Here is a 12,039-nt window from a genome sequence, read left to right as displayed (position 1 = left end):
AAAACATCAACTATTTTCTTTATATGTTTTTGTAAAGATGCCCATACACATATAGACATCATATGGCACATGATGCCAAGAAAAGGGAAAGAGTTTTTCTAGTTTTCACATTTTGTTCATAACACTCACTCTCCCTTCCACCTCTTACATCACTAGTCCCCTAAGTTATCATAGTAAATAGAGCTCTGTCCATATACAAAGTAAAAAACACAGCTGAATGGGCAGTAATATGTAGTAGGAAGCAATAGGAATGAAGAAATATGTAGTACATTTATGCACTTTAGAACAAGTTCCATAAGCTCTGGTATCTGCTGTGACATTTGTTGTAATATCTGCAGTGGCGGTAACATGGGCATGGTACAATACATTATTCCTTTTTCTCCACTGAATAAAGAGGATCAGAGCCCCCAGCTGGGAGATTTTTTACTTGTTGCAACAGGCTAGAAAGCTTATCTCTGTGATTACCAATGCCTAGACCATAAAGGGCACTCGTTATTGCTTTCTAGCAGTAATGGCCTAGCCAAGCCAAGCTTTTTGGTATAGTGGTATAAACATGCCCTTTCAGCAAACAAAGAATTGGGACTGAATTTTGCAGCATTCATTATCTTCTGGGTGCCCTTGATTCATACCAGATAGCTTCAGGCTGATCCTCTTCGGGAACAGTTAATCAGATTGTATTTTCCAAGGCCATTTGTTATTGTTCTCACAAAATTAGGCCAACACCAGGGATGTCTGCTCAGTGTATAAACATGAAAACCCAAACAATATCAGCCTGCATGGCTGTGCACTATAAAAAAAGATGTTTTAACGATTAGATCATGACTATACATGCAACTTCAGTTAATCTCTAGGGCTGGGTTTATTAGAAAAACAACTTGGCAGTTTTACATTATTAGTACTAAAAATTATTTACAAAGATTTATATAAGTTTGAGTGTAGAAATACAGTTTAGAAGACAGAATAAAGATGACTAGTCAGAAAACACTAAATAACTAAGCAGTTGTTTGTGAATGTACACTATTAGAGGCCTAGTTTACACATACCATCATGAGCTGATTCTCTCATATCTTTTGGAAACAATAAAAGGATTTTCCTACAATACTTTGTGCATTTGTTTTACCTTCTGCTGCCCACTGTCGTTCTTATAGATGGGTAATCCATCATCATTCATTCTTCTTTATGAAGAATTCATTATTGAGTCTGACACCATGATTGGATAGGGGCTTTTGCATGCAACAAACAATTCTGCAAATCATACTTCTTACTTCTTACAACACTGCAACATAATGTATTGTGACTATAAACACAATTGATGTTAAAGATAGTATGCTACAGTATTCTATTTTTGGTTATATTAGAAAACTAAGATTAGCTGTAGCTTTTATTAATTTTTGTTTTTTTGTCCTTCCAAATGCATTTAGGATTGTACTTATATTCATAATGGTTAAAGCGGCATTTATAGTATGTGTATTACAATTTATGTATCCTTTTTTATTGTATCCATTATGCTTCCACACATTAGGATCACTCATTTAATGTTGGTCGCTGAAAATCGATCTGTTCTTTTTATGTACTGTATTTAGGTAGACAATCTTTGTCTCATAGTGATTTCAAACAAACAGTGGTCCTCAACTTTTTGGAGCTTCTGATCTCTCATCTCACAGGCTCTGGACCGTGTATGAGTGATGTCATGATGCCAGAACCCGCCCACATTCCCATCGCAGGTCTGAGCCTGCTATGGGAGAGTGGGCAGGTTGATAGGGTATCAGAACCCGCCTGCCTCCCTGAGCCTGCGATGTCTCCGGGAGAAGTGGCCCGCAGCTCTGGCCGGTGCGCCCCCTCGAGCGGGGTCCTTCTCCCAACTCCGCTGGGGGTGCACCGACGAGACCAGGGCTGGGGGACCTCTGATTTAAAAGATGGTAAACATGTATATATGTGATCAAAGTTTTTGATAAACGTTAGTGTGCAGATGAAGACTATTTACAGCACAGTTGCTGAAAGCATTTATTTTACAATTATTAGAGATGTCACAGTCAAACACAGTGTGCACACAAAACAAATAGGTGGATATCAGTTCTTTTCATTTTAATGTTTACACTACATTCTTTGGTAGATTTTGGCAAAGCGCAGACGTTATGTTATCTGTCTGAGTCAACAGTTTGTTTCCAATCAGGAACCAAATATAGTATGTATAATCTTTTATATCTGTGCACTATCCTGTTATGTGATCTCTATAATTCTGTTTTATATGGTTGAATGGCCTGAACATCATTATCTCTATCTATATAATTAATGATTTTAGAATATGAGGACGTACTAATGGCACAGTCTCTCATATTGGACCCAATTTATTAAAGCTCTCCAAGACTGGAGAATCAATGAAGCTGAAAACATTTGCTAACAAATAGCAAATGACTTTTAAGAAGGCCATTCTAAATTTGCTGGATCACCCAGCTTCACCAATGAATGTGTATCTTCTCCAGCCTTGGAGAGCTTTAATAAATCAGGTACATTGTGTAAAATATGTAAAACTTATAGTTGGAGCTTATCTCTTTAGATAGAATGGAACATACAACTAATAGCGTGGCTCAGTATTTTAGTCTGAATGGTACTGGAAAGGACCAGCAGCTGATAGAAAGGCTAGATGTTGACCCTAGAGGTGAAGTTTGTTCCTCACTTTAAACTTCTTTATAAAAATATTTAATAGAAGAAGAAAAGCCTTCTATCTGTAGCTATTAGTCATTGTAGGCATAATAGTAAAACCTCTGATTGGAAGTTTTTTCTGCTCTAGTCTCCACTGGCTAATTAAGCAAGAAGGATCATAATTAGATAATGATTTCAATCTTCTGATTAAAAAAAAAACAGATCAGCATCAGAAATTCATAGAGTAAGGCTATGATTCCATGGGAGGTTGAGTTGCATTTACCACTACCTCACAACAGTGAACCACCGCCTCACCACCAAGTGAAGTATCCAATGGTAACTAACTTGTCTACCAAATACCTTTAGTAAATTAACCTCATTGGCTTTGTAGGTTAATGTCAATTTGTGCTGATCAGACTGTCTTTGAGTACCTTAAAGCTGCGTACACACGTCCAATTTTTATCGTTGGAAATGAACGACGAACGACCGATTGGCCAAAAATCGTTTGTAAAAAAAGTAACCAACGACGCCGACAAACGAGGATAGTCGTTGGAAATGAACGACCGGACCGGTGGATCGGATTGGACGACGATTGTTGACCATCTATCGTGTGTACGGTCGTTCAGTGATCGTGCATGTTCTGAGCATGCGCGATGAACGAACATTTGATCGATACAGGCTGTATTGTGTATGTGAGTGTATGTGTGTATATATATATATATTTTTATATATATATATATATTTATATATATATATATATTCATATATACTGCGTGTATATATACGTGTGTACAATATCTTTGAACGATCGTGTCGTTATCTGTATGTACAGGATCGGTGCTATACGATCGTTCACAGATATCGTGCAGGATCGTTCGTCGTTCGTTTACAAATGATAATAATTGGAAGTGTGTACGTAGCTTTAGACTTCATGGGCATTTAAAAGCATAACGTTTTTAAAGTTACGAAAACCTTAGATGCACTTGCACATGTACATATTTGATATTACTGCCTCCACGTCACAAATGGAAACATAGCAGTGAGAACCGATAAGAATATGATTATTTTAGTGTGAAACATGTTGTTTGTTTTTCGCCTCTCAAATCTGGGATACGTAGACAACTTATTCAAACCCTGAAAATTACATTATGCTTTCAGATCATTGTTATATCTCATTGGTTATATAAGCCTAAAATAGGCTTACTAGTGGTATTTGGCAGTATTTGTCAATACAGTGTTGCAGGATAAAAAGTGAGATGGCTATAGTGACTTCAAATCTACTTCTGATTATAATCTTTTCTATAAAATAAAACTGTACTTTGTTGTGTATTTCATCTGCAAATGTGAAAGCAATTGATCTATATTTTTATTTATCCATATTTCTTCCACTGTTTTTGTCAAAAAGCTGTGCATTTTATTTGCTAGGAAGTAAATAGTCAAAATACAGATATATTTGTTTTATTAATGCCTGTTTTGGAACCCCATCACATTATTCCAACTAGTTTGTTTTTTTATTTATAAATATAGCATGTCAGTAGCTGACATTATGGTTTCATAATTTTGTCTTTATCAGAGTGTAAATGTAATGAACACGCTGACAGCTGCCATTTTGACTTGGATGTATGGCTGGCATCAGGGAATCGTAGTGGGGGAGTTTGTGACAACTGCCAGCATAATACAGAAGGTATCAACTGCCAGAGATGCAAGCCCGGCTTCTTCCGTGACTGGAATGTGCCATTTTCCTCCCCAGATGCCTGCAAAGGTATTGTACCAATTTATATTGTCATATCCCATTCATTATTTCAGTATATTAAATATTTCAGTAATTCTAAGAAATGAAAAATAAATAATATATTATAATATTATATTTTATATATTAAACATATATATGTTTTTGATATGTGGTTTATTTTCTACAAACCACCATATTTTGTGACTTATTACAGCTTATTTGTGGGAGCTCAGTTCCCAGTAAGAGTTTTCTCATGTTTGAGTACAATTATCCTAAGCAAATAACTGGGACAGCATTCCCTCTTCCATTGAAAGATTTCAATTCAGTTTAGGAACTGCCCTCATGTGGCCAACAGGGCTATTAATCTCCATTTTTTACAAATCATGGGATTTAAACAAAGGACTTGGACAACAGCTGTTTGCTAGTGAAGTGGTGATCTTGTCTGGTACATAAAGTGGTGCTGAAAACAGCTCCATGTGCCAGCACTATGCCTGCTGACAGCAATGTGCCAGTATTATAAGGACAAATCGTTTTGGTAATTCTTTAAAAATGTTCAGCTATCATGCTTTTCACACCATACAAAACAATGGAGTCCTAAGATGATCTTTAAGTTGCACAATACATATTTCCTATAAACTAAACCTTGTATCGGTAGGAGAATAGTAGAGAAAAGGGAACAGCAGACTCATGGATCTTTGAAAGGCGTGTACTGGGAGATTTTATTTTTAGAAATGACACATTTTCAGATTCTTTGATATCCACAGTTCCTGCTGAACTTTGCTCGACTCTACTGTTTTTAGAGCTGCTTAATAGCCAAAGGTTTTTGGTATTTTTTTTGTTATGACTGAAATAAAAGAACATAGATCATAGCACAAGTCTGAATATGCAAAACAATGTATATTTTATCTGCTATGTAAACTATAAATGACAGTAAATATTGCATTTTTCTATTTCATCAGCATAGATTTTAATAAAAGTAGTTTTACTGTAAATAAAAGTAAATTTTAGTAAATAACACCAAAAACATGTCTGTTACAAAGCATGGCAAAATGCAAATAAAAGGCAGGCTTTTTAATTTTTGTACATGTTCTTGATATGTGGCACTGCAAAATCTTACAAATGAAACAAATGCAAAAAGACCAAAACAATAATATTAATAATTTTGAAAAGTGTTACAAATAAAAACAATAATCAAAAAATAGTTATGCAGTTGGCTATATCAGTAATAATTTAACTATAAGTAACATGCGTCAGTGTGTGCAGCTGTATCTGTAGACTTAAATTTGCATTGGTGAGGCTCCACTAAAGCTTCCAGTAACATGAATATATACTGTAGAATAAACAAGAACAGGTAAATATAAATGTAGATACTTTTAAAATCAGATGCACCTGGAAATATACCTAGTTTGATCATCCCCCTAAACCTACATTGGTTTGCATACTATTGTTTAATTCTGTATTTGACCCTTTAAGGAATATGTGATGTAATAAGTTAAAGTTTATTGCACTTTTTAAAACTGCTGTACATTAACCAATTAAAAAAATGAATATCTAGAAAATTAAATCTTGTCACAAATACCTTTACCAGTGTTTGTGAATGACAAGAAAAAATGAAAGAATGACAAATAAGCTCATTTTATTTGTGAAAGTTATCCACATTGCTGTGCATCTATCCATTCAACTTTATTTCTGATACATCATTGCAACAGAAAATGTATAACCTTTTCTATAAACTACAATATTCTTCATGAAAATATAAAAACATATTGGAAAATTAGACTATCCTTTTACTTTACTAACATCAATAATCTTCTGCAACACTCACTCCTTTTGATTCTCTTCTTGTTGTTTGGCCCAGAGAAACCTATATGATATTTAGAACTCATGCAGCAGTTTGGCACGGTAACCCTTAATTTATAAGGATGTTACAACACTCTTAAAGTGAGGCAAATATCATTAATTTCTGGCTAAAATATAATCCTTCCATACAAGTTAGAATTGTTTGTGCACATTACCTCACTCTGTGCAGGTGTCTGGCGTCTCAGCAAACAGGTGGGGAATGTAGAAGCAAATGTTACTTGCATGAAAATTCAGGTGTCACAGCCAAGGTAAACAGAGACAAAATGCGGACATGTTAGAAAGATTACACAAGTTTAAATAGCTCAGGTCTTTTAGATAATAAATACATTGTATTTCTTAAGCTGGAGGTAATAATGGAAAGATAAGTTATTTATTCACAAATAACAACTGGGAATACTGTTCACTTTTTCAAGTAATGGCAGCTGTCCCCAGGGACGTTTTTACAACTCAGGCTGCATGCTTTTGTAACTGAATTCAAAAGGATCATACTTTGAGAATATCCAAACTAGAAGTACAGCTCCATCAAATCCTATGCAAAAATCACCATCCAATAGAAGCTGATGTTCTTCAAGATTAAAGCCTAGTTCACATGGGTGGTATGGATATTAAACTGTTGCTTGCTCCAGTTTGCACAGTGATATAAAGTTTTTTTTATTATACAACAAGTAATTTTATTAACATTGTTAAAAAACAACCACGGCTGAGAAAATAAATAACATCCTAACAGAATAATTATTACTCATGGGCCCTGCAACATTCGGTAATCCAGTCTTCCCTATAGCTTTGAAATTTTGGTAGACACTTCTATTTTATGACCTATATTGCAGGACCAGTGATGGCCAAAGGCTTTTGTGGTGAGAACAAGAGACTAGTTACTTGTGATGCCCATGGTCTCTCTGCAGCTGCTTTTTCCATTTTCACTGACATATTATGCTTTTTTCTGCACAGTGTCACTGTGTATTGCTTCACTTTCTCCAGCAAGGATAACAGTGAATAGTACACTGGTGACATTGCCAAATCTTACTCCATATCTCCTGGGACTAGTCATCAGAAGCCCCAGCGCCTTAGATTTCACACAACAGATATACAGCTATGTGGCTGAATACACTGGAGTGCCTAGGCACACTCACATAGCAGTAAGTACACTGATATTTGTTACGGAGGAACTTCCAAAGATATATTTTTTGGGCACATAAATAACATTTTTAGATGTTCCTTAACATAGTAAATATTCACTTTGAATTCAGTTCCACTCCAACGTATAACTGAAACAACCAGTAATAAAGCAAGTCAAATATGTTTATCAAATGCATGGAAAGTGTTGAAAAGGTACTTTACATGCTGCTAAAAATGACAGCTTGTCTTGGGGAATAGTTATATAAATAGTACAGAATAAAGTAAACACATATAGGGTTATAAATCTGGGATATATTGTATGAAAATATCCAGTAAAAATAATATATTTTTACTAATAATAAAAAATGTTCAAGGAAATCATAGCTATATATTGTGAGTCACAAAAGAAGAATAAAATAGGAGACCCCTTGTCTGATCGACCATCACACAAAGAGCTGGCAGTGTAGCAGTAAATTGCATTCAATTATATATTATTTACACTTTGATCTGCTTTCTTTTTTTCCGGGTCCAACTTGGCTGCAACTTCATTGCCTAGAGATACAGATAGATAATTCATATCAAACTTTTATATAGATGAAGGCTATTAAAGAATTTCAGATATAAGCCACAAATAAATCTCTATAATAATGTTAAATATATTTTTATATTTGTAGTGCATTTATTTCTAAATTAGCAACATTGCAATTAAGCCAATAGTCCCGATGAAAGGGGGAACCTAAATGCTGTATTTACTCACCTTAAATTGCAGTCACATGTCTCAAATCTTTGGGTCATTGGGTATCCACTGCCTGTTGATCTGGATAGTTTATATTGTCTGTTTGGTGTCCAGAAGAGGAGTCCGCAGCAGTGATGTTGGAGTGAGGGGGCTGTAGGGGAGAGGATAGCATTGGCACATCTAAAGCAACAGATCACTATAGAAATGTTGCAGGCAAGGGTCCTGGATTGTAGGTGAGTATTTTTTTTTTCCCCAGAGATGATTTTTAACACTAATGCTAACATTCTAAGACCATTCTTCTATCTGTACATGGATAGATGAGCCTTAGATTTTACATTTTGCTCCCAGCTAGTATTTACTGTAAAGAACCATCAATGTCATGTTGTGTTGCGTGCTTATAGGCTAAAATTCAATTGAAATGATTCACCTTTTGGGGGTGAGAAAAGAATGTGATTTCATACACTTGAGAATATTTTTTTTAGGTTATTAGAAACAGGTAGTTAGCCTCAGTGTGTTATTCTAAAATATGTGCTTTATAAACCAGTGGAGTGTAGTGGCACCCAGCCAAAAGCCGAGTTAGTGGGTGGTGATTTGATCTTCTTATCAGACACTCTTTTTATTAGCTGCTGAAAGTGTGACTGCTGCTTAATTTGTCTTTGCTTTTGCCAGAAACCTAACATTAAAGGCTAAAGAAAGATATCAGATAAAAAGAGAATGTCTGGCTGGCTTGTTTTATTCATGCACATGCAACGCATTTTATATTACATCAAAAAGTTGACATCTGAATATTTTAGGTGTGGGCTTTTCTACCTCCAAAAAAATATATAAAACTCTTTGCAAACAGTATACATGGCAAATGTCTACCTTCCAGGCTTTGCTTCTTCTATAAGAAATAAATGTTACGAGTACACATACACATTGGAATAGGAGCGGAGGTAAGTATCAGACCTGGTGGACTGCACTTAGAGGTGCAGCCATCCCTTTACCTAAAACTACATCTATTTCTTTAGCATTTTAACTGCCTGCATTGTCTTGAGCCAACTTACTGACAATGAATTAGCATTATAATTTGTGTTGATCTGACCTTAAAGGCAATGATAAGAAATCAGAAAGTAGGGGGTAATCATTCAGGCTTCAGAGGCGCGCACAATGAATTAATCTGTGAAAAAAACAGCAAAGTAAGAATAGCAGCAGCTCAGAGCAGTCCAAAGCTATCAAAAAAATATTAGGTAATATGAAGGTAATATACAAAGCAACACAAATTCCCCAATGCACCCAGCAGGTCAGCACAGAACCCCAACTTTAGCACAAATTACTACAATTATTTTTTTCTTTGATGGATTTGGTGCAGAAATACATTGAGGGAGGGGGTCTTCAGCTGTCTTAAACAATGTTGGGGTTCTGGTCCGTTATAGAGTAATGGGCTGCTTTCATGTAAGCTCGCTATCAATTTATCCATTTTACCAAACTTGGAAACTTAATAATGAGGTGACTTGACATGCAAATTTGGCTTCACTTGTATTGGTAAATTTAAACACTAAAACTCCTTGTTTTCACCAAAGTTTTAGTGGGGGAGTGCTTTAGCGAATTGATCCCTATGTCTCTTTGTCTCTATGACCTCTCTTTAATGGTATAATTTGCTCTCTTTAATGGTATACTTTGAGTTTGCTGCCCCGACAAAGCAAGCTTCTCCTGGTCTTTCATTCTATTGTAATAAAAAAGGTTTCATATTTGTTTGAATTATGAATAGCCTGTATATAGATTGTGTTAAAATAATGCAACACTTTGGCTGGTTTCTTCATGTTTTGAATATAAATTAAATCTTTAGCTGACAGGAATGTCAGAAATGTTCTCCATTTTTTCTACATCAACTGTTAAAAGTAAAGAAAAAAATGTGACAGCTTTCCGTGAGACTAAACAAGCATGACTAACACAAATATGTACAGTCTCATTTTGCATGTAACACTTTAATTTCACACTGCTACATGGAGTGAGACATGATGATTAGCCTATTATGTGACAAATGAATGGTCCATATGCTCAACTGCCAAAGTAACGTGTGCTGGGGAGGATAAGAGGAATACCAAACACTTATTTATTTAAGAAGGCATTGCATCTTTGTCAGTTGTTTTAGTCTTGACATGTTGTCAGGCAGGTGCTGGAATATAAGTAGGAGAAAATATTCTGGTTGTAACACCGGATACAATAACAGTGCCCGTGGCGCAATATATCATGCTTACAAAATAACCACTTCGCTCAGACTTTACAACCAGGATTGAAGGCAGACATTTTGGGTGGATTATTTTTATATGGCCCAACATTTATAAGTAAAAACCACATTGTTCCAGGGGAGACCTACAACATACATTTTGATGTCTTGGCATTTATAAGTCAAGATACATCTGGAAAGTTTAGATAGCTGGTGACCAGAAAGCTTTGGGCATCTGTACAAAGTACAATTTTTTTAAATGTATAACTGCATTGTATAGCCTCCATAGGTGTCAGTACTGTTTATTTTTAAACATTTAAATTATAAGTATATTTTAATGAAAACAAAATAACTAACCAATTCTAGCCCTCTTAAGAAAAACTGTACTAGAACCCCTCCATCCATGCTACATATTCCTGAATAGAAGAGTCTACATGTAGATCAGTTGTGTTATTGTAGAAGGTAAAAATGTATGGAAGTTGAACACAGTGAATCATATTTCAATCTGTACAGTACTGGAAGCATTCTCTATTCAGAGAACCAGATACCCTGGGTACTAAGAAGCAACGTTTGTATTTTGGCAGCTTTGAAAAGTAAGAACATGGTAAAAAAGGATTTTTTTTAACATTATATTACAAAATGGTGTGTGCAGCCATTAAGTACATTATAACATATCAATATATTCATTAACTGAAATTATTCCTAAGGACTGACTGTGGTAAATAATAACAATCTGACTTTAATTGTTTTTATTGCTTGCAATGAAACTATAGATCTGCAGCATATGCATCTGGAATACATTAAACTGAAAATAATACTTATTAAGTTCCTTACTGTAGCAGGGGGATAATTTTTCATTTACTATGACAGTTTTTACTGGGGTAATCTGATTACTACATTCTTACAAAAACTTGTAAATTTTCAAATACATTAGATAGGCAAACCACTATGGAAACTGAATTATGAACGCAGGGTATTGTGGGTAGGTCTTGTGGGTATTTTTTGAAAGGATACCAGCCCTAGTTGGATTAAATTAAACCATAGGTAATTTTCAGATCTAATGCAGAATGCATAGTGCTATCCAAGGTCAATAAAGAGTGTAATTAAAAGGACAAGCTACCAGCAACATCCTCTCACATAGTAAACCATGCTTCATGCTGACACTGGTTCATTGTTTAGATATTGTGCCAGTGTCAATATGGTGTACAAATGTTTGGAAAGCCAATAAAAGATCAATTTTCCATTGTTTAAAGGTGCATTAGATGTTTCCTCCCCTGAAATGAGCCTTGTGTGTCTGTAATTGGGTTCCAGAAAAATTTCTAGAGAATACATTGTGCTATTCCATCCCATTGATGGGTCATTAAACAACTTTAAGGAATCAAAGAGTATTAATAACATGGGAGATTACGCTTGGCTGGCTGAAGAAATAAATTGTTATAAATTAATTCATAGTGTCATAATGAAGTGTTTTTAGGTCTAAAGGTGGTTGTACACAGTTCTTTAAAAGCAGGAACAGATTTTACAATATTGCACCTCGCATGCATTTGTTAAATATTACTCATATCAGGGTTCAACAGTGCAGCAATGGGAGTGAAAAAAAAAAAAGATCCCCTTAAACTGCCAGTACCCTTTATATTACTATTTTGGGTATACTCTAGACAACTAAACCACCTAATGATTTCTCCAGGAAATCCGTTGCTACTTGCCCCATTATGAGATGTTCACACTCTTCTCTGGTACACC

At 35.2% G+C, this 12,039-nt stretch overlaps 1 protein-coding gene across 1 annotated transcript in view; it reads left to right on the top strand.

Annotated features, from left to right (window-relative positions):
• Positions 1-12,039, top strand: part of NTN4 (netrin 4) — a 73,378-nt gene that overhangs the window by 46,727 nt on the left and 14,612 nt on the right. Inside the window, exon 5 of the mRNA XM_072401279.1 lies at positions 4,217-4,405. Coding sequence (XP_072257380.1) covers positions 4,217-4,405 — 189 coding nt within the window. The remainder of the gene's footprint in view (positions 1-4,216; positions 4,406-12,039) is intronic.

Source organism: Pyxicephalus adspersus, chromosome 2, assembly GCF_032062135.1.
Source record: "Pyxicephalus adspersus chromosome 2, UCB_Pads_2.0, whole genome shotgun sequence".
NCBI classification, from domain to species: Eukaryota; Metazoa; Chordata; class Amphibia; order Anura; family Pyxicephalidae; genus Pyxicephalus; species Pyxicephalus adspersus.
Note: the sequence above shows the minus strand (reverse complement) of the source record. Positions and strands in the feature narration are given on the sequence as shown.